The following is a 24,757-nucleotide window of genomic DNA, read 5'->3' on the forward strand; positions in this document are numbered from 1 at the left end:
GCCAGAGTCAGACACAGAGAGAAAAACAGAGAGTGTGTTAAGGAAAGAAACAGACGGAGACAAAAAGAGCTAGAAAGAAAAAGTACGGAGAAAGAACAGAGTTAAATGGGACAAGAAACAGAGGAAAAAATAGCTTAATAATAAATTCTATGGAAAGTAATGTCACCTCAAAGGTTAAGACTCCTGATGGCTATTTAAGCACGTCCTCTTTTTTTTTCTTTTTGATATGAATAGCCACAATAGTACTTCCTGTTTATCCATGAAACTCTGCCATCATTTATTCATTAGTCAGTTCTGTTCACATCTAAACATAACATGTAAATACGCTCCTTTTCACATTTTGTAAATTGCAGTGATTGGCCCAGGGGAGCGCTGTAATTACAGGTCAAAACAAGGTGATAAATATGCCGCTGATTGGCCGTGAGGAATAATGTGTCATTTGTATTTGGAGACGTTTGCTGGTGTCTTGTTAGTCCAAAAAAGAAGCATTCTGTTGCTAGTCCATGTCTTCAGTGTTGATATGTTTATTTCGGATCGGTTTTTAAGTCACCCAGAATTCATTCCATGAAATTTGATTGTTTGTCTGCATCATTTGGCTTTGTATCGTCTTCAGTTCGACTTTGGTTCTTATTATTCAAGTGTGTGTCAGTGAAAGTGGTTATTAGTATGTATTTATGTGGGATTATGTTTCCTGCTTTGTTGTCAATTCAACAGGAATAGTTGAAAAAAACGTGAGTGCGCATTCATCCATACAGATAATACAGAGATGTTTTGTTGACCACACACTCAAAATGCCAGACAGGCTATTACAGTGCTATTTAATATCCAGCCTTTGTGGTGTGTGTTTGTGTGTACAGGATCACCCGCATGCAATGTCCTGCCTGTCTGCTGTCCTGTAGGCATTTATCTTTCTGTGTTTGTGTGTGTGATGACAGTGTGTTCAGTGGTGGGGAGAAATAGCTTCCATTTAACAGGATTAAAGTATGCTGGTTTCTAAAAATGCCAACTGTTATTCACAACTGTAAGGTAACAAACGGTGATCATGGTGGAGATGGCCTACAGAAAAATATGTGATGGCTTGCAATATTACACATGAATGGGTTTAGTGTAATGTACGGTCAATATTTTACCTCTTTTAAGGTCAACAAAATATTACCTTTAACTGTCCTTAAGTATTATATGTCTTCCTGCAGTATATAAAGAAGTACAGTGCCTTGTGAAAGTATTCGGCCCCCTTGAACTTTTCAACCTTTCGCCACATTTCAGGCTTCAAACATAAAGATATAAAATTTTAATTTTTTGTCAAGAATCAACAACAATTGGGACACAATCGTGAAGTGGAACGAAATTTATTGGATATTTTAAACTTTTTTAACAAATAAAAAAACTGAAAAGTGGGGTGTGCAATATTATTCGGCCCCTTTACTTTCAGTGCAGCAAACTCACTCCAGAAGTTCAGTGAGGATCTCTGAATGATCCAATGTTGTCCTAAATGACTGATGATGATAAATAGAATCCACCTGTGCGTAATCAATTCTCCGTATAAATGCACCTGCTCTGTGATAGTCTCAGGGTTCTGTTTAAAGTGCAGAGAGCATCATGAAGACCAAGAAACACACCAGGCAGGTCAGAGATACTGTTGTGGAGAAGTTTAAAGCCGGATTTGGATACAGAAAGATTTCCCAAGCTTAAAACATCTCAAGGAGCACTGTGCAAGCAATCATATTGAAATGGAAGGAGTATCAGACCACTGCAAATCTACCAAGACCCGGCCGTCCCTCTAAACTTTCACCTCCAACAAGGAGAAGACTGATCAGAGATGCAGCCAAGAGGCCCATGATCACTCTGGATGAACAGCAGAGATCTACAGCTGAGGTGGGAGAGTCTGTCCATAGGACAACAATCAGTCATACACTGCACAAATCTGGCCTTTATGGAAGAGTGGCAAGAAGAAAGCCATTTCTCAAAGATATCCATAAAAAGTCTCGTTTGAAGTTTGCCACAAGCCACCTGGGAGACACACCAAACATGTGGAAGAAGGTGCTCTGGTCAGATGAAACCAAAATCGAACTTTTTGGGCACAATGCAAAACGATATGTTTGGCGTAAAAGCAACACAGCTCATCACCCTGAACACATCATCCCCACTGTCAAACATGGTGGTGGCAGCCTCATGGTTTGGGCCTGCTTTTCTTCAGCAGGGACAGGGAAGATGGTTAAAACTGATGGGAAGATGAATGGAGCCAAATACAGGACCATTCTGGAAGAAAACCTGTTGGAGTCTGCAAAACACCTGAGACTGGGATGGAGATTTATCTTCCAGCAGGACAATGATCCAAAACATAAAGCCAAATCTACAATGGAATGGTTCACAAATAAACATATCCAGGTGTTAGAATGGCCAAGTCAAAGTCCAGACCTGAATCCAATCGAGAATCTGTGGGCAGAGCTGAAGACTGCTGTTCACAAACGCTCTCCATCCAACCTCACTGAGCTCGAGCTGTTTTGCAAGGAAGAATGGTCAAGAATTTCAGTCTCTCGATGTGCAAAACTGATAGAGACATACCCCAAGCGACTTGCAGCTGTAATTGCAGCAAAAGGTGGCGCTACAAAGTATTAATGCAAGGGGGCCGAATAATATTGCACACCCCATTTTTCAGGTTTTAATTTGTTAAAAAAGTTTAAAATATCCAATACATTTCGTTCCACTTCACGATTGTGTCCCACTTGTTGTTGATTCTTGACAAAAAATTAAAATTTTATATCTTTATGTTTGAAGCCTGAAATGTGGCGAAAGGTTGAAAAGTTCAAGGGGGCCGAATACTTTCACAAGGCACTGTACTTTTGGAGTTTTGTGGAATAGACATATTGTCAGAAGTATAAGCCATTATGGGATTTGATCGACTGTCTTAGGATTTCCAGAGATGCCGTAGATACTGTTAATGATAACATTCACAGACATGAAGAACCTGATAGGTGTAGGAAGAAGAAAATCCAACATGATAGGTGATATAGAGTGAGAAACGTATAGCGAGAACAGGTGACAGATATGAGAATAAAGGAGGAAGGTGTGAAATCAGGGCAAGGAATGGGAAAAACTTGATGTAAGCATGTGCCTCAGGGACATTTTGAAGAGTCGTTAAAGAAAAAGTGATAAATTAAAGGTCATGGCTATAGATAGAAATTGCGATGCCGATCCAAGTGAATGTGCACGTCAATTAACCATGCAGGACATAGAAACCTGACTAATTTTCAAGTTGTCGTCCACTGAGCGATGTCCTTAAAAACGTCTGGAGAACCTCAGAAAGCTTTGACTTGCATGTGTATTCCTGTTTGTGAGAGAGAGAGAGTGAAAAAAACTGAGAGACAGAGAGGGCAAGCGAAAGAGAAAGAACGTGAGTGGGTTTGTCCTCTAGAGGCTCCATACCCTGAGGCCAAAGGAATCAATGCCTGAAGCAGTTTGAGGAGAAGATTTTATACTTGTGGAGTGGAGGCTATGTGGGCAATAGGTTATGTGCTTTTGTTTGTCTGAGTATTTGTGCCAGGGACAGGTGGTTCTACTGTCAGTCTGTGTCCACACATCTGTGCCTGGCCTCCTCATTTTTTTTCTATACAAATTACAAAAAGTTCTTCCCTTTAACTTGCTGAACCTCACCAACACTTGCATCAATATGCACCGACAATGTGAAAAGGACAAAAATTGACAAAAAGACAAAGTGCCTGTTTAGATTCCACGCCTTTATTCTGCATCGTTACTCCTGATGCCTACATGAATACTAAAACCTCCGCAGGTTTGAGAGCAAACAAAAAGACAGAACTAGTGATTGATTGGAGTCATTCATTGAAACATAAAGCAGTGCGTGCACTATACTGTGCTGTGCCTCACAAAGCATCATATTCCCACAAAGGCTTCACAGAGGATTTAGATGAACACAATAAAGCACGCAAGTTATATACCTTTGGGCCAGGGGTTGGATCTAGGGGCAGAGTCCTCCCAAGAGCCATAACTGAATGCCATGATTACACTTTTCATTGTGACTTTTATCACCTCTTCTGGATGCTCCCAAATTGATTTTGTTTGCATTGTAACTCAATGAATCAGACGATATCGTGGGTGGTTAGAATCATTTGATGATATAAGCTGACATAATATAGATGAATGCTTGTGGAGAGTCGCAGTTGTCAGGTTTTACCGTCAAGAGTTTGGACAACAGTGAGCAGAAATTACATGTGGATGTACTTTGTTCACATATTAACTCTAGCATAATATGTCCAAAGTGCACATATGTTTTGTATTTATACTGCAAATGATTCATATGTAGACGGGTGGTCTTTTATCAGCAAATTGGAATAATACCTGTTAGTTTGCATTTAATCTTTAATGTATTCTCTGACATTTTTGTTCTGTTAAAACATATCTGTTACATGCTTTTAGACTTGTTCATGGCAAAAGGTTTCATGAGCATAAACTTAGTGCAAGAATAAACCTCGAAATCACATAAAAAAATGGTCACATTGCTGAATCAAACTCAATAACCCATCCATGTATAACATCACAAATGGTCTGTGCTGGTTGTATTAAGAAAATAATGTTTAATTACCTGTGCAGATTCTCAGTATCCAGGTTATAGTGTTTGTTATTAGAGCTTCAAGGGAGGCAACTAAACTTCTTTCTTCCTGGAGATGGCTTGTCTCCCATCCACGTGGTTTTTTCAGTTTTGAAGAAGAAGAAGGAAAACTGTAGAAGCCTCTTGGGTGAGAGTTGAAACACCTTCGAGAACTAAAGGAAAAGCTCCAGCTGCCTTCAACTGAAGTACAACTGAAGCTCCCATGGTATTTTATTAATTATTTTTCTGAGACCATCAGTCTCATGGCTTTAAGTGTGCTAAGGTAAGCATTCGCGCTGACGTTCTTGCCCTCAGGTATCTCCGCTGGCTATTTTATACACAAAAAGAACCCGTTTCTATGCTGTCTTTTCTATATGACATGAATCCTGTAAAAGGAGGTAAAAGGAATGACTGTAGTGGAAAATGCTGAACTATTTACAGGTCTTCTTTTTCTTGCTTGCTTTTTTTTCTGCTAGTTGTTGAGAAGTAAGTTAGTACAGATATACTAAAAGGTTTCAGAAGAGATGGACAAGACAATATATTTAATAAACAGGGAGTGAATGGAGTTTTGGTCACGTAATAACTTTGAACATGGAGATGTTTGGTAGGAGGATCTTTATCTCTGGCATTCCTACTTAAAGTGATTTATTAGTGTTAGTGTGCTTACCCCTATGTTGGTTACAATTGACTGTGCATAAGGTGTTTAAACAATTTAAATTAATAATCACACATTATTCACCTCATATGCTCCTGCTATTATTTTCTTCTATTCTTTTAATGTCAGCAATTTGCATTGAGAAAAAATAACTATAAGCGGTGCAGCATTATAGACTGTAAATAAGTGTGAGGTGGTTATTGCTTGTTTAAAAAATGTTCTAGTCTCATTTGTTCATTACTGTCACTCATGAAGTGAGGTTTGGACTAAATAGAAATTCAATCCACTCCATATCACAACTCACACAGCAACCAACCAAACATTCTTTTCCTGTGTTTAATATGCAAATATCCTATTTTATTTAAATAACACACTGTAGGTCCTAGGTTGTTCATTCGCAACTGATTGTGCTTCCATTCATGCAGACAGAATATATATTTTCAATTCTTGTATTTAATGCGAAATCATTTTTTAAAAAAAGGTCACCTGTGGTGTGTTTCTGCATGTTTGTTTGCAGATAAAACAGAGGAAACAGAAAAAGAGAACAGAAATGTAAATACTGGGAAATAACCTGCACACTGTCATATTTCCTCCCACAAGCTTCATATTTTACCCAGTCAGTTAATCAAATCTTAGCATATTTTTTGTGTCTGTTTTATCAAGATGTTAGCAAATGCTGACTTTAACACATTTGGTGCTTATTGACAACAGTCTGCAAAATGATAAGAATTAATAACTTTGTAGCGCTAGCAGGCAAAAGAGAGACAGTAAAATCACTTGCAGTTAGCAGCGCCCTGCTCAACATCACAGCTTGCTATAGCCAGAATGGCATTGCATGTGGTTGTGTGTGTGTGTGTGTGTGTGTGTGTGTGTGTGTGTGTGTGTGTGTGTGATTGGTGTGGTGTGTTGTGTGTGTGTGGTGTGTGTGTGTGTGTGTGTGTGTGTGTGTTCGTGTGCATGCTCTAGGTTCTTCGATGGATGCTGTTGAGTCATTGCGGGACCAGACATGGTGATATATTGTGATAGCCGGACCAGTCAGCTCTTCCCCTACCAGTTAATTAAAACCTCAGCCCCAGGCCTCCACTGCATGTCACATCACAATCATTCTCATCAATCATTCACAGTATTTGCGTGCATACCTTCCACACATTGTATGTATGCATTCATGAGGGCTATGTGAACAGCCTCATCATCTTGAAACACCTATGCCTTGTTCTTTGTGTAATAGCAGGCATGACCATCATTCATTTTCACTTTAAAGAGGCAGTCCTTCTCCCGTGGTACATTAGCTGTCTATAGTATTCATTACAGTATAGGAATCTGAAACATATGAACTGATAGCTCCAGTAAGCATTAGTATAGAATGAATTATAATATTATTGCTTTTCACTCTTTGACTGACTGTTTCGAAATGAGCCAAATCAGAATTATTCAAGACAATAATCACAGTACATACCAGGAAACATGATCGACCGATAGGAAGTTTTTTCAAAGGCTGATCCAGAGCAAGGCAGCAGGAAGCTCATATGTAATGCCAGCATCAAAATTGTATTTTTTTCTTTACCTTTGAAAAACATAAGAATTTGAAAGATAATGACAGATAGAAATGTACCATACATATAATTATTATAGAATACAAACTTTGTGAACTTAATTGAGCATTTTATTCAACACTGCTATTGCCTGTTTAACAACTGATGATGACCTCCTATGCTTTCTAAATAGAAAGGTAAGATTCACTTACAAATTTACCAGGCAAATTTAAATAATAGCAGTTTATGGACTAGGCATTGTCCTTGAAAAAGGTGGTACCATTTTCCTGCATAATTCATACTTCAGGTACATTTCAGTTAATTAAGTCAGTGCGTACGCTTGACTGCTGAATATCTCTGCAATGAATTAGAAAAAATGGCATTTCTACATCTGCTCCACAAGCTCCAAAAGACAACAGAAGAACTGTATTCTCTGCATGCATGTCAGAAAATATATTGTACATTATTTGCTGTATCTGGATGAGCCACCAAGGTAGAGCTTCTTATTAGTTGACATTGTAGTGAACTTATTAGATGTCTTTCGGACTTTGAGCAGTTCCTGGTGTTTGCACAGTAGAGAGCATTGTGGAAGTTTAACTAGCAACAAACACCATGACAGAGACAATCTGACACTTAATGTCCTCTTACCAGGATGTTATGTTTAACAATTGCATAATTAATTATAATGCCTCCAAATGTAAGTTATACCCATCATTCTGTCTTGTTCGTAAACAGCAGATGGACATGGTTTGAGCTTATAAAAGAGCTGGTACTTAATATATAAAACTGCAGTGATCAACCCCTGATTGTGATCCCAGAGATGCAACTCCCAGACATCCCTCACGAGGAGCTACAATTACAAGTAAATGCTGAACAAATTCAGTGTTTACCTCAAAGCATCTAATCGTGACACAGAGAAATCTTCCTTTTAACAGGAAGAGACCCTCTAGCAGAACCAGGTTCAGGGCGGGCATAACCATTCTGCTTCGACTGGTTGGGAGTGAAGATAGAGCAGAGAGAGAAAAGGGGTAGCAGAGAGAAACAGGGAGAAAGACAGCAAAAAAATTGAAAGCAGTGAAGGTTGTTGAGTATGTGATTTGTAGCATGTCTGCAAGTGTACTTATTTCTATTCAAAGGAAGATGTAATGCTCAGATAAATATATACAACTCATAAACAGTTAACAACATTTACAAACCAATAGCAAGCATCTTCTACTGCCAGTCTGCTTCATGTGTTTAAGTCTGATGTTGTGGCAATTACATTGCGTCACGCTGTGTTAGCCAAAGTGCGGTGATGGTGTTCATGAATATTGCTTTTTTCATAAGTTTTTAGCTCACCTACTAGCAATGAATCTCTCAAAATCTGTACAGCAGCTAATTTTAAATTGTAACATGCTCTGACTCAACTCACCCACCTGTTTTTTTTTAATACTACGTGACAATTTTACACATAATGTAAAGATCTATATAAGTTCTGCATACATTAGAAACATTTTTTTGTTTGCCAGCTTTGATTGCCCAGCCATTAATCGTTTGATGTCGTTTGATTTGACTTACAGCCTCTTAATTATTCAAACAAGTGGCATATGTTGAGTGTTGCTAAGTTCCCAGAAGAAACTATTTAGATCAAGCTTGGCAACAACTTTGTCTACTCTGCTACAAGATTAGTATGCTCTGATGTAAATAAATAGGCAAAGGGGGAAGATGAAGATCATTTCAGAAGATTTGTTTTTTCATTACACTGACCCATTACAAGATTACACAACATTTAGTGCCATCAATCTTTGTTTTGCGCTCATTTTTGTGCCGTCTTCTGCTAATTTGACATGTTGAATGTTCCATCTCAGTTCAAATTGAGCTTCTAATTTCTCTGCATGTTTGTATTTTATGGAATAACTATCCCACTCTTTAAGTGATCTCCCCTGAATCATGATATTGACAATATGAGGTTCATGTTGAGCCATTATGCTGATCACACAGTCAAACAGCGATGGTCCCGTGTGGTGTAAGATTACAAGTGTGTGTCTGTGTGTGTGTCTGTGTGTCTGTGTGTCTGTGTGTGTGTGTGTGTGTGTGTGTGTGTGTGTGTGTGTGGAGCCGCAGAGTATTGGTAATTGGTCTCTTGGGGGTTTCAAAGAGAGAGACAGTGTAAGGCGAATAACCTCTTCCACGCCTTCACATAGTCACACACATTGTGTACACACACACACCACACTAAGATATCGCTCCAGTAGAGTGGAAGCTGTTGAGAGTGACTTGGTGACTCCACTAAATCATTGTTGGATTATCCTTTGGGGGAGATGAGTGATTTAGACAGTCAACTGTTTCATCCTCCAAAGCGCTGAGATGTCCTATCCAGTCATGACATCACGCTACTGCCCTTGAGTATCTATGTCTGTGTCTGTGTCATATCAGCTGTTAGCGTGTGGGTTTCACAGTGCCGGCTGGGCTAGAGAACAATGAAATATATTTAGCAGACAATATAGAGCCCGTGGGTATAATTTTGCATATTTTTAAAAGAAATATGGCTCGGGCTATTACATTGTATACAGAGTGGAAATGGAATGCATTTCAAGAGCAATTTGCAACTCCTTCCATTTATTGAGAAGAAACAAACTGTGTAGATTTGAAAGGAGAGGAGTAAAGTGTGGAATTGCTAAAACATAAATCTGTTTCACTGGGAAGCTCAAAAAACTTACAGAAGTGTTCCATTACTCCATGAAAATGTCAACCGGATGTGACAGAGGCATTTTTCCTCCAACCAATCCTTTCTTTTAACAAGAAATGTTGGTCACGACATTACAGGACATTTAAAGGAGGGTATTGGAATGGAGATGCTAATTCATTTCAGAGACCACATTCCATTTCTAGTCATAACCAGTTTTAAAGGCATTCTGATGATTGACTGCACACTGTCTAGATCTCAGTTAGTGCCACTGACAGTTTTACATGTGCAATCAATCATTAGTGACTCTGACTGGATGAGGCCAAACGGTGTCTGACTCTGAGCCAGCAACACAATGACAAATTACAACTGCTGGTTTATCCCAAACGTTTTTACCTGTTCCCTTTTTTTACTGAGTGTTGATCCCTAATAATCAGCCCTATCAGTAATCCATTTTTGCGGGAGCATGTTTATTGTGGTTGACATCGTTTAGAATTTTAATATTTGTTTCTACATTTTCTCATTTCAATCTGGAAACATTTGATGCATTTTGTGTGGAAGTTACAAAAAAAAACACTACACACTGTAAATCTGTGATATGTATAAAGAAATACTGTTATGTTGTTGTCTGGGAGCTGACTGTTTTCTGAGTTTAGTTGAGTTTTTGTGTGCAGATACATCATCTGCACTTTTGGCTTTAATTTGCTGATATACTTATCACCCCATGGTGTTATTATTATCATGTAAATTTGTATTGTTATGCTAATATTATGGCTACTTTGCTACACATGATTATGTTTCAGTCAAGGAGGCCTTAATGGAGCCAACAGTGCATATCTTCCAATTAATATTGTTAATGGTTTTGTTAAAACGTTCTTTTTGCTTCATGGTCACTGCAGCTTGAATAAGATGCATAATTGAAATGTCGAACAAGGCAAAAGTATAAAAAAATCCAGATCATAGTACAAGTTAAATATATAGAAAGAACTGCCTTTAGTAGAGAAATGTAGAGTTTATGTCTGCATTTGTGTGTAAACCAGGCCAAGTGAATTTACTTTGACCTTGTAAACAGTACTATAAATATAAAAATAAATATTAGAAAGCACAGCATAGATGGCTGAGTCACTTTATTGTTTTTTGATTCCTTACTGTAGCTGTTGCATTCTGAAAACCACCAGATTGTTCCTGGTGCATGGCTCGTTCTTCAGCTCGTCAACTGCTGCTTTTGCCTACATCTCTTCTTTACTTGGTGCTAAATACCATGTGCACATGCATGCCACATATTCCCTTATAGGTCTCCCAGGACTCTGCATAAACACAGCATATGAAAAGTAGTTTGCATAAACCAACACACACAAACCACCTTTTATATACTATATAATACTCCATTATTAATAAGAATGCAGCAAATCTCATTATTTATTAAGGACTTTGTTGAAATGAAATGAGTTAATTCTCCACCTAATCTACGTCCGTAGCTCAATCATGAGCGAACATTCAAACTTTATTATTGTTGAATAGTCTCCCAAAATTAAGCTTTATTTCATAATATGTGCAGCATAGAGCTTTTAATCTCTTCTTCAATAACATGTCCTAACAGTCTTGCCGCAGTGAGCCTTGTTAGATGAGTATAAATATTAGACGGCCCCTGTCTGTGTGGAACACAATAATACAGGCACACCTAGTGTCAGGCCACCCTCCCCGGTGAATTATGCATGGAGTATTCTGTCATTATCTGTGCCGGTGCAAAACGGCGATAGCCCACCTATCATAATAACTATAATAGCTGGTGATTTAGACACACACAGCAGATTCCTGAGCTGAAATAGTGCAACCAGCAGGTGCTGCTCATCGTGGAAACCCACATTCTGTGCAGATACACAAGTGTAACTCTGTGGAGTGTGTTAGAGCATGTTGGCAGACACTGTGATAGAAAACGTGAAACACATGCAGTGCAGTGCAGATGATTGCAGGATGAGGAGGAGGAGGAGATGGGAATAATTTAAAAATTCAATCATGAATGTACTAAACACTGAACTTCAATTGTATCTATGAATTGGGTGAAGCAGAGGACACCTTGGACAGGTCACCAGTCTATCACAGGCTACACAGAGAGACAAACAAGCACACTTACATTCACACCTACAGACAATTTCAAATGATCAATTAACCCCAGTTTTGAACTGTGGAGGAAGCTCGAGTACCCACAGAAAACCCACGCATGCACAGGGAGAAAATGCAAACTCCATGCACAAAAATCCCAATCGAACCAGGGATCTTCTCGCTACAAGATGACAGTGCTGACCACCAAGACACTGTGAGCCCCAGGAGTACAATTGCATCTTATTTCCCATGTAACCTTTTCTTCTTTTTTATTGCAGTCATGAATGTTTTGTGTGTATATGTCTGTTTGCTTCCATGTACACATGCATGCACAGTAAGATGAGGTTAAAGCTGGATAACAACAGAGTATCTCTAGTGTTTGTTTCTTATGCTTCTGTGCCATGACGGCAGTAGCCAGAGCATTGTTTTCATGTTGACCTATCCATCCATCCATCCATCCATCCATCTCGCTCTCATGAATGCAATGTCTGTTCAACGCCATGATGGATTCTCAGATTTGCACAGATGTCCACTTGGATTTAAGGATGGGCTGATTAGATTTGGTGTTCAACGGTCAGAGGTCAAGTTGTGGCTTCACAAAACATGTTTTGAACTATTTTTCCTGAATTGTTTGGTAATCACAACAAAATGAAATAAGTGATGAATTGATGACCCTACATGTATCTTTTTTTTTTATCTGTAAGGTCACATAGGTCAACTTAACTGTGACACTGTACTGTTCTACAGTTCTGTATAAAAACTTTTTCTGGCCATATTACCACCATAGAACAAGAACAGACAAATGGCTGGGTGTAAACTGCAACTACAGATAGGCAGTGGAAATACCAACACATAAAACACACCTTAAATACATGGAGATATCGAGACCTGTATGCTTGTAGGCTAAACATCTACATGTGAGTGTGTAGGATTTAAAGGCTGAGTGGGAGAGGAGTAAGCTGCAGAAAGTTGAAATATCTTTATTGGAGTTGTCAATACTGTGTACATTGTTTTCTTTTTTTTTCTTTTTTGTAGAAATGGAGGTTTGTTGCAGCTTCAGTAGTCAACCATTAGAAATTTTTCAGAACATTTGACTAGACAATTCTCTTTCAGCCCGGCTGTTGAAGCGTCATTCACCTGTCATATCAACAAAAGTTTGTCCTCAGCCTTGTTGCGAGCACAATGGAGAGCTTTCTGAAGAGTGTCAGAGAAGTTGCATGTGAATATGAACATGCACGCACACAAACGCACATATAGACACATATACAGCACATAGCGTGTGATGTCCTTTCACCCACTTCAAACAGAACGCCACTTTCAAACGCCGCCGCCTCTCTGACATATATACACGCACGTACACATACACTTATACACTCCTCACCCCCACATCCTGCACAGAGCATAAAAGCCCACTCCTCTGTCTTGACTGACAGATTACCGTTATGGTGTCACACAGTCATGTGACGGTGATGAAGTAGAACAACGTTGTTATGACAACCACCAGTGTAGATATGTGTCTATACAACAGACAGATCTACAAAAATGATAGATGTTCCCCAACAAACTCCACGTCTAAAAGTGAGTAGGCAGAATTTTGCCTATCACTTGCTGTCATTTTTCTCCCTCAAAGGAATCAGCTACGTCTCATGAAAGTTTCACACCATGTCAGTGCATGTAGGCCGTGGATTTGCATTACACAGCATGGCAGAAATTGTCTTCAGTCTAGATTTGAAGTACTTACACTCTGAACAGTGCAGTTAGTAGGTGGACGTGAATTCCCTACAGAACAGAGCGAAACTGTGTTGAAGTGTAAATGTTCAGAGCATTTTTTTCCCGTTAGTTGCTTGTGAACAGTTGGCTGAACCCTACAGGAAAGATTCACAAATAAGGTGGTGCTAAGCAAGTGCAAATTGGATGAGAAGTTGACCACAGACACAGTCTATCAATGCTTCAGGTCAAACAGCAAAGAACAAATTTTTCTAAAGCATAATTCAGACAAAAGTGTATCGATCATTGAGATTTATGATGAACTTTAAAGAACTTCATTGATTTTTTTACTAATGAATTAATTTGCCATTAATTATGCATAGTGCTTTGTCATGAGCTTCTCTGTAGTAAATAATATAACAATGTATTGTTCTGAAAGTTGGTATAAAATGTCTGCACAGCCTCTTGGACTTGCCACATTGTTAGCTATAAAATCAATCAATCAAGATGTTTGTTTGACGAGTGACTAATGCGGGAAATGCTACAATAAAATGTTGAGTATCAGTGTTCATTTTCTTCAAGATGATGCATTTTACAAATCAATTACGGACCGCACACATTATTTTCAATTGTTTTTTAATTAATTTTTTTTTTTTTACAGAAACCTTTGAAACTAAAATACTGATGTCTCGAAGTTATTCAACCCATGTGTAGTTACCCAGTGCGTCATTTACTGTCAGTCACAAACATGTAGAATTTAGAATGTCTAATGTAGATGATTGTTAAGATACTACAACATGGCATCAGTAATTTATGCTTAGTCATAGCTTAAGTTCATAATCCATTTACCAGCATCTATAACACACGTGGAGTTATAAAAGTGCACAACAAATACAAGTAGAGGACTTTATACTGGCTTGGTGTAAGTAAAATAGATTTTTTATTTTATTTTTATTTTTTGCAATTTTAGCAATATTTTTTATCTCCATACAACAGAGGGAAGGACACTAGTTCTTTTGGCGTTGCAGAGGTGAAGAAATCTTTTAATCATTGTTGTAGCAAGGCCAATAGTAAGTTTTCCTGTTTTTCCAAAAGCCACCTGTTATATACTGTATGTGTCTAAGGGTAAGTGCAATCCTGAACCTGTTGTAAGCTATTTAGTAGATTTATAGCATAATGAAAAAAGTTAATTAAATAGACTCGACTGCTTCTAATGACCGAACCTTGTTTGGCTTGAATGGTTTAGTATTCAGGTTAATTCAGCCCCAGTGAACAGCAGTTACTGAGACAACTGACATTTTATAAATGTTGGAAAACAAGATGTTAAAGAAGTCATTCATCATGTTTGTTCAGCTGTCCCTGAGCCTGACACTGACTCCCTTCAAGCCCCCAGCTGTGCTGCAGCTGACCTTGACATCTCACCTCTTTGCATACCCTCGGAGTTATGATTCATTGACATTCATCAGCCACTACCTTTGACTTCAGAATTATTCTTGATACCCGTGCTGACAGCATGTACAATTAAAGTCACTCTGCATGCCATTTCATTATATTACATCATTATCACAATGGCTATTGGGCAGCCATATCTTTTTATTTCCTTCCTCTAAGTGTTTGGTAAAATTTCAAACTAAAAAATGTGAAAATTAAAAGGTCTGCCTCCTTAGATGAATTCAGTTTATTCTCTTTATCTTGCTCTCTGCAGGTGCTGCTGTGTGCTACTAAATTAGACATGCTGTTGTAGGCCAAATGTCACTTTTTGTTAAAGAGACCACATTTTCTTTCAACTCATCTTATTCTTGAGAGGAAATCATTAGAAATTGAAATTACTTGACATCTCTGAGTCCCTAATAAAATACAAATAATAAATATGGTTATGCTTGTAAGAATTGTGAGTTTCAGAAAGTCAGGATGTTAGGGCATTTCTTGCAGTGCATTGTAAACGTCAGACAGCATTATGGACTATTAGCTCCTGTTTAATGCTGCAGTATTGAAATAGCCAACTGCATGCCAAGCCTCCATATTCCTCTCTCCAACTCAACAGATAGCAATATCAAAGCATAAAACGCTTAGTTTAAATGTTGCTGATTGACACCTTGGTCTGTGCGTAATTTGTTTGTATTTTTTGCATGTTGGGCATGTATGAAATATCTGCACACGTTCAGTGTGGGAGTAACCCAAAGGCAATTAAAATGTTCTGCATAGAAAAAGCAGCCAAATGCCTGAACTCTAGATTGTGCTTGTGTTCTGTGAAAGCAAACTATGATGTGTGTTTGCTTGCCGAGCTTACATCCACACATCCACACTGACAGCCTTATCACAACAGCAAGTGTTCTTAAGTGCTACTATCTTGAAGGGGCAGCTGTAGGATTTGAGCAGACCTTGTGTGCAGTGTGGAACTCTTCAGAGTAATGTTGCTTTGAGTAATGCAAGCTGAGACTAATGATCATCAAGTTGACCTTGAATTCTTCTAGATATTTCATAGGTTGACTATAAACCCATAACATGTTACTAGAGTTTAATCTGTTTGTTTGTACCTCACCTAAGCAAAATTGCTCCAGTGTCACACATTTGATCCTTTATTGTATCGTAACAACTTTAAATTAAACTTCTATAAAATTGACAAAGTGTTTCTCACCACAAGCTTCCACAGCACCACACGTTTCTTTTAATTCATTAGTTACTTAAAAGTTTCCATGCTCCCATGAGGCATAAACAACGTCACGTTGCACAAATGTACTATAGGAGCAAACTGTATTTTTCTTTCGGTGATGTGGAAGTGAAGAGTGTGGTATGCATGTGATTCACTGGAACGTAGATGACGCTGTCTGTTGATAAGCGTGGCAGAGAGTGTTGTAGTGAATTAAAATTCTCGCAGGCTCGCTGTTAAAAGAGAAGCGCTGCCTCGCTGGGTGTAGTGTTGTGGCATTGCTGCTGAGAGTGTGCAATGTTGTGGAATAATGCTGTGCTTATTAAATCTCTCCCTCCTGTCTATCAGCTCTCTGAGTGCCTCGTACAAAGTTTTCTTTCCCTCTCTCAGCTCTCTCTCTTTCTCTGTTACCAACTGCAATTTAACACACTGCCACAATGTTTACTGCCGTTACCCTGTTGTATTTCCTTCAGGCACATGGAAGCACAGTTCCCTTCCTCATGGTTATCACTCTCTTTTTTCAGTGCTTTTGTTTGTGTGTATGTATAATACTTTACTGTAAGCACCGCAGCACTCCATCTGCATCCAGCAAATTTTGATTTTGCATGTATAACGCAATCACACCTGCAATTACTGTGTGATTGGCTTTCAAGAGCCGGTTCCAAATTTGTACAAACTGGGAATTTGTCAACAAACACAATTTTTGATTCCACTTAAAAGAGCTGGACACATATGAGTCAACATGTATATACGGTTTAGAAGATGATTGCCAATGGTTGGTGCTTGAAAACCTGGCAAAAAACACTATTAATACAGAAAATCCAGACTTCATCTGGCAGAATGACTTACTTTCTGCAGTATGTTATAAACATGAAGAGAGCCCAGTTTTGCAGTCAAAATAATACTGTCATAAAACCAGCTCTTACTAATTTAAAATGAAGCAAAAAACAGCAAATGACATCTGTAGTGGCCTAAGTTACATGAAGAACAGGAAGCAGAATATTTTGCATCTTGGTTCCTGTTCTTCATAAAACAAGTGAACTGCTGATCAATCATTGGAATTGAAAAATATTGGCTGTGTTTCATTAGCCCAGTGAGCTGAAAACTCTTAAAGTGTTTATTTGTTTTTTATTTCAGTTGACCTTTTTTTGTTTTGTTTTGTTTTTGTTTGAGATATTTATTTAGAATATTAAACACAAGTATCAAGGTGAGCAAAGAATGGATATTAATATCCACATATATAGGGATCAAACATATCTATACATACATACAGACATACAGACCCAAGACTCATATACATACACATGAGTGTATGTAAAGTGTAAAGAATCCTTTTTGTATTTTCATTTTATGGTTCTACATTTGCCTGTTGAGATTTACTTGCGATGTGCTCACAAACAAAAAAACCTTGTATAAAATATGTTTGTTTATGGGAAAACGAATAAAAAAGAATCCGCACCAGAGTTGAGGGAGTTTAGGGGAGCGATTCTCATTTACATGGGTAGGTCCTAAGGCATACTGAGTGGTGGAGTGAGAAGTCCAGTCCATGTGGATCACAACGGCCTCACTTGAATGACGTTAACTTTCGTGGAATCTCCAGCCTTGGACGTTACAGCCAGGTGCTGGAAGCCACCTTCACTCAAAGGTGGCAGCAGCAAGATGTCTTAGAGCCCAATGAAGCCAATTTACATCCAAATTCACATCAGTTCCCCTCGACTGAACTACTGTCAAAGAATTTTTTGCTGCAATTGTACCACATATCAATTGAAATCGCATGATGTACAATTTCCAATAGCGTGTGTTGCTTGTTATCTTGTTTGAATGTACATCAAATTTAATCCTAATTACAACCTACGTACAGCAGTGAGTCCATCTCCTCACCTATTACTCTTGTTTGAATAACTCATGGACTTGTCATTGCACCGATATTTTATTATCTAGACATGTTAGTATCTATGCAATTATATGCTAATATCATTTCACAAGAAAAGGTGGAATTATTGAAGCAAAATTAGAATTAACCATTGTACCTATCATATTAATACCTACGTGAAGACAGATCAAACTTCTGCAAAGTAATGTCTTTTCTAATCTGTTTAGCCATTTTTATATGCCTGCTTCTTGGTTGAATTGATCACAAAGTCCCTATATTTTAAAGTAACATAGCCTTACAATATATGGAAATAAACTGCATAACTTAGTTTTTCCATTACCACTAGTTGTAGGGACATTAGCTTGGTTCTTCACTTCTGCAAGTAGGCTATTGTATGTACACATTTAATGACTAAGATAATGACACTTATTTAAGTTATGAAGAAAATACAGATTTTTTTCTCCTAATCATAAGAGTCATAAATCTAAATCTGAGTTCTATTCTCAATGGTTCTGATGTTACCAGATTCCAGACAATCGCTACTCTACAGTTATGAAATATATCTCTACAGCAGAAGTTACAGCATGTATGACTCGTCCTCATGACGACCATGATAAGAGCGTGAAAGTAAAGGCAGTGGAATTACAGTGAAAATAGCCAAGAGCTCATACTGTTCAAAAGCGATTCAAAAATAAAATGAACCACTTATTTGATCATTTATCACAACAGAAACATGCAGCAAGAACAAATCAGGAGTTGTGACCATTGAGCTTTTATTAAACAAAATCTTCTGTGATTTATTCCCACAAAGTATGGGCTTGAAAAATTACTCAAATACAAGGAAACATGGACAGTGCTAAACAAGTGACAGAATTTAGCGAATGTGAGTGGGCAGCTGCAAAGATGAAATAATAGTGCATGTCACAGTTATTATTAGTCTTAAAGCTGAGAAAATGTTCTGAAAATGAAGAAATGGAAGTTTGTTTGTTTCAGGAGGATTTACCATTGAGCATAGGTGATAATATTTCTCTTAATGTCAAACTGATGAGACTTTGTCTGCATTCATGCCCTACTCCTCCTTTATTACTGCACCATTGCATTACAGCGATTAGCTGTTATATAATAATTACTGTCAACCGAAAAGCAAAAATGCAAGACAAGCTGCATCCTCAGGGAAAGACAAACACAAATCATGCTGTCACAGACCAAAACATAAACCATTGGAGACAGACTAAAAGTTCATACTGATTCCTGTGAGAATACATCATAAGATCAGGTCTTGAATGTTGTAATGTTTCAACAATATTCAGTAGAGAGAAAGACATTTGGCAAACATCCCCTAACTTCCTCTGTCATAGCCTTACTGTTCACATTACCTGTCATTTCAGTGCTGCTGCTGTGTGTTGGTGAAGCGTAAATGAAGAAGATTGTGGTGCTCTGGCAACTTTCAAAAACAAATTCAGCTAAACATTTAGATATACTGGTAATAAAGTTGATTATGGTGTGGTCTGAGCACAGCTGTGATGGGCTGTTGTCGGCATTGTAGCCTAAAAATTTACGGTTGCCTGTAAGCGCTACTGAAGCATCCTCACCAGCTTTGACCTTCCAGTGGTCACCACCCATGAAAAGTGTCCTGTCAGCATCACAGCTTCATGGACTGCAGCCAGCCAAACTGCAAAAAAGGCCAACTGATTTCAGAAGTTCACTGTGCTAAAATAGGAATGATAGAATTAACAAACTTCTGTTAATTAACACCCTTGCATTGCTTGTCCTCTTGCTCCTGTTTGTAGCCATCTGAATGCCACATAGCTATGGTTCTGTTTCTTCCTTGATTCCATAGCAGAGTATTAGTCACTGCATACATTATAATACAATGGCGCTCCAGAAATAGGCTACTTTGTTCCAAATCAAAATTGCTTCCACCAGTCAAATCAGTTTATGAAAGCTATTCAGAAAATAGCCATCTCTGGACGACTATTACTGTCTCAGCCAACCAACAGTAAATTTATTCACTCTAATCTTCAACAAACTTGTATGCACATGAAGGCACATAAATATTTTAGACACAAAGTGTACGATGACACCCAAAGTGCACTTGCAGACACACTCACTTAATTTACAAAGTTTGGATATGTGGAATAACAAACAGTCTAAATGGGACAAATGCAGAATTATCCCAGACAGCCAATCTAATGGTGGAGATGAAGTCAGATGAAAGAATCTATATGTATCAGTTAGTCTGTCCGTGTCTGCATTGATCACACAGCAGGCGGCTCAATATTTGTCTCTAGCTTTTACCGTTCTGCCTGTCTGTTTCTTTCTACCTTGCTTTGTCTTTTTCTCTCCATTCATGCCCCCATCAATCACCGATCAATTGACAGCCATCAAGAAAATCGGGGGGAAGTCTTGTTTCTGTTTGTACATTTGCATGATTGTGTGTGTTTGTATGTGTGTTTGTCTCTGTGTCTACAAGATTATCCGTTTGAGAATTAAATCCCAGTTATGTGAGTGTGTAGTACTCTGTAAACTGTTTCAGATTTGAAAATAACTGGCCTGGATTGACTTACAACTGAAATGACATTCAGAAGTTTTGGGAGTTTTACTTTATTGTGGAAGTTACTTTCAGTAGAGTAAATACCTTTTGTTTTACAAGCACAAACATAAGACATTATACATTGTGAATGCATTTTGGGATGACAGACTTTGGTGCAAATGAAGAGTTCAAAGTGGTAACTAAGTGTGAATCTGAAGCAGTGTTGTTTGTTTACTTAGATTTTGCCAAAGCAATTGGAAAGCTCTACTGTAATGTGTCATAGATTTTAAAATGCTGCAACTAATTGCAGTTGTGCTTGTATGCTTTGTTATTGCTCTTTATAGTATTCCTGTTATTAACCACGTCCTTTTCTTGCAGTTCAGCAGATGAACAGTTTCGCTGGAACTCCCAAGGTAAAATTTACCTATTAATGGTTGTACAAATACATATACACACATTTCATGTTTTTATTTATGGATTGATTGATTAATTTTAAAAGAAAACCTAGATTGATAACGTATATTAGCTAGAATGTTAGCTGGATCTGATAACTTGCAGTTATGCAATATAAACACATCTTAAGTTGAAGGATAAGATTTATGGCACCAACACCTTCAAGACCTGTTTCATTTGTGTTGGACTGACATCCCAGGACAAGAGTGTGTCAAGGGACATTTGGAATTTATACCTGCAGTCTAGTAATGTATGAGGAGAAGCACCCAAGCATATAGCCAGATGATTGTAGTCACACACACACACATTCACCAGACACACTGACAAAAAAGCCTTGTCACACACTTATCAGTTTGTCACACCAAGGCCACTGGTCAGTGTCAATCTGCATGTGTAGAGACCACAAGCATGCACTCTTTGCCTTTTTTCCCCTCGCTCATCTGCTTAACAGTGAGTCAACTACACTTTTTTAAACAACAACTTCATTGCCAGTCAGACAGCTTCCAGGGCAAACCTATCTGGGCCCTTTCCAGCATATAATCAAAATGCCCTACAGCTCATAACCAGGTCATAATGTGTAGGGCTTTACGGTCTGTGAGAGTAGAGGATTGAGGTTACAGTCCAGAGAGACGTCATTCATCTCTGCCTCATTCCCCCTTCCTCTTCCTTCCCTGTCTCACTCTGTGTCTTTGTGTGTGTCTGTCATTTTTTTCTCCTCTGCAGCAGATGGACAGAAGGATATTGAAGATGAGCTAACCACAGGCTTGGAGTTGGTGGATTCCTGCATTCGCTCTCTTCAGGAATCAGGAATACTTGACAGCGGAGAACGTAAGCTTCAACAGAAATGTGTGTTTGCGTGTGTTTGGGGAAGACAAGCCAGACGCAATCTAATAATATCTGGAGTGTGTTTAAATTCCAGTTGTTTCAGTTCATGTTCAATCAGAGTGAAGCAGAACTAAAAACCAAACCAAAATACACTTTCAATCTGAGGGAATAAAAGCACAAACCAAATGTCATTTAAGATTAAAATTTGTATGTTTATTCACATGTGCTGTTGAGAGATTTGATTTGCTTGTAGGAATTTTAACAAGCTGTAAATCAAAATCAAGGTCTGCTGTACTTTTGCAGGCACTACGGCAAATTAAAACTAACTTGTTTCTACCTCAAAAGGAATATGCACCTCAGTTTTAATTTCTGTGCACAGTCACTCATTAAAAAGAATGACTGTGGGGAAAAGAATATCCAGGCAGTCTTAATAAAAACTACAACTGCAGCTGGTTTACATATTGAGGAGGAAAAGAAGGAAATGTACTCTTATTAGTCCCTCAGCCCTTTAGATATGGCGCTTAAGTGTAGCAATTCCCTTTGTTAATATTGAGTTTTCACTCAGATTTCATTTCTACTTACAGTAAGCAAGTTGAACCGAGGGAGGATTTTGTTCCAGATTAGGCAAGAAGCATCCAGTACAGCTAAGCATATACTAATTAAGTAAAGTAAGCATATTTTGTATATTAAGTTAAAAATGCATTTTCTTAGAATAAAGTTGTAGTTTCACATTGAAAGGGTGTCATAGTTAATTAAGTAGCAATCCAAAACCAAGAACTGTAAGTCCTAATTTATACCAGAAGTGTTCTTTCCTGGGCAGATAACCATCTCTGGACTGTTTTTATGTGGAGGCAGATAACAGTTAAGCTCACCATGCTGCCCCTTGAGTTTTTGCTAACAACTGTCTCAAGTAGCATCCTTAAGTAGCGCGTCCACCCTGTGGGCCTTGGATTCAGATAAACAATTCAAACAATGATTGAGAGGCGGCCTGTGTATAAGGTCTTGCTAAATGTGCTTGGCATTTTCTTTGCAGGTCATTGGTTTTGGAACACTGCATTCTCATTTCACTTATTGTCTACTGACCTTTTTGATATTTGATATTGCTGTAATGGATGGCATTTTAAGAACTCATATTGTGCTGGATGCTCAGAGCATTTTTACATGAGGACATACATGTTTAACACTAAGCATGTAATTTCTGATGTGAATAGAAAAGAACCCAGCTGGTATGGAGCACCTATGTAATTTTCTGCATGCGTGCACACACACACAGTTATGTATGATAGCATAAAGCTGGACAGGACAAACCAGAGAAAGCTGGTCTTAGAATATTTACCTCAGTTGCTGTTGTTGGTTTGCATTCATAAGAAAGAGATTGCCTTTTCAAGCACACGCTGAACCGTGTGGAAGACATGTCAGATAATTAGATTGTTATCTTGCTTCTAGGAAGTGCCTGAGTCACTCCTGTCCAAATAGATGGCACTCTCATTGTGAGCACTCTTGTTCCACACCCGGCTGTTTTTCCCATTTTGCGAATGGGCTTCTACAAAAGCTCCACAATGTGTTGGTCGAGATAAATTCAGCATAGCCTTCAGTGTGTGGGTGTGCGTGTGTTTGTGAGTGTGATTTCCCCAAAAGGCAGCACTGCAAATACCTAAGCAGTAAATTTATACTATAGTGACATGTCACTGTCTTCACTGAGAGGCTGCACTAGCCTTTTTGCTTTGAGCTAATATAGTAGTTGTTTAGATGTCAACGCAGAGCAGCATGACACGTATATAAATGTACAGAGACACACAGACTCCAAAAAAATGTTTTAAAAAATTACCTTTCAAACCTTTGGGATTTAGCCTATCTTGCTACCTGAAAGTCAGTGTTCTTAGAAATCTATAACCTTTCATTGTATGTCAGATGTGCAAGTGTACATATTTCATAGACTTAGAATATAATGCTCATAATTCCACTGAGATTCTGAAATATTCATATTTTCCATCCCAGAACAGAGACTCTTAGGGACTTAGCAAAGACATGAAAGGACTTAAGCCCTACAACTGACTGTGTTTTTCTCACACATACTCACACAATTAGCACACACATATTGCACATGTACACGCTTTCTGTCACACAAGGAAAAACACATGAACTCATTCACACATATTAACTATTTCACCACCGACCAACCCGATAACTTTGCAATCTTCACACCATCCGGCACCAACGCACTTCGCATCGCATGTACGAGCACAGAAATAAACATAAAACCATTTTTTGTCACACAGCACACACAATGTAACAAACACCAAGGCAGAGCAATGATGAGTTTGGGAGCTCCCACTCAGTCTGCGTAACACAAAGTGCTGTTTAATAATTCATAAAAAGCAAGGGATGAATCGAGATGAGAAAAGACAAGTCTTTTGTGAAGGCGAGAAGCAGAGGAGTTGATCTTGGTTCACAGCACACAGACTCACAGGGAGGAAAGGATTCTGGGGGAAGACGAGGAGAGAGATGGAGAGTGCAAGTAAATAGATATGGGAGAGGAATAATAAGGGGCCATTGTTTTTTAGAGTGAAAAAAAGTCAGTGAGCTCATGGGGATACAGTTATCATGGACTTTGTAAGGACGTATTCATGATATTTAGCCATTTGAAATTGAGAAAGTAAGAAATAGAAAGAGATTCTACTTAGGAATCCTTAATCTGTGAAATGTAATACCACACTTGTTATGTACTCGAAATTTGTATTCAGAGAGCTGGAGAGAGAGTAAAAATAGAAAATTAATAAAATATTCATACAGCAGTCTGTGAACAGGTCACAGACCTAACTATTCTTCAATAAAACCCAACCACACATACAGATGCGTATAATCACTTACACACACGCCGCTGATTACTGAGTGGTTTGTAACAGTTCCTCTCGGTTCACCGCATCACTCCATACACAGTTTAGAGGATAGTCCATCTTAAAAACTGCCTTATGATGTTCTTATTCGCGATCGATATGAGCTTCATGTGTACAGCATGAGAATCAGAGAGACGGGATTATTATTTGATGGCACAGCAGCGATTGCATCAGGTGGTAGAGGAAATGCTGCTCTGAAACGGAGTGAGACTGTCGTGTGTGTGTGTGTGTGTGTGTGTGTGTGTGTGTGTGTGTGTG

At 38.4% G+C, this 24,757-nt stretch overlaps 1 protein-coding gene across 3 annotated transcripts in view; it reads left to right on the forward strand.

Moving 5' to 3' along the window:
- Positions 1 to 24,757, forward strand: part of ctnnd2a (catenin (cadherin-associated protein), delta 2a) — a 267,403-nt gene that overhangs the window by 102,992 nt on the left and 139,654 nt on the right. For all 3 annotated transcript variants that reach the window (XM_051940357.1, XM_051940356.1, XM_022201208.2), the window contains 2 exons: positions 20,703 to 20,737; positions 21,501 to 21,605. In XM_051940357.1, coding sequence (XP_051796317.1) covers positions 20,703 to 20,737; positions 21,501 to 21,605 — 140 coding nt within the window. The remainder of the gene's footprint in view (positions 1 to 20,702; positions 20,738 to 21,500; positions 21,606 to 24,757) is intronic.

This window comes from Acanthochromis polyacanthus, chromosome 20, assembly GCF_021347895.1.
Source record: "Acanthochromis polyacanthus isolate Apoly-LR-REF ecotype Palm Island chromosome 20, KAUST_Apoly_ChrSc, whole genome shotgun sequence".
Lineage (NCBI taxonomy): Eukaryota > Metazoa > Chordata > Actinopteri > Pomacentridae > Acanthochromis > Acanthochromis polyacanthus.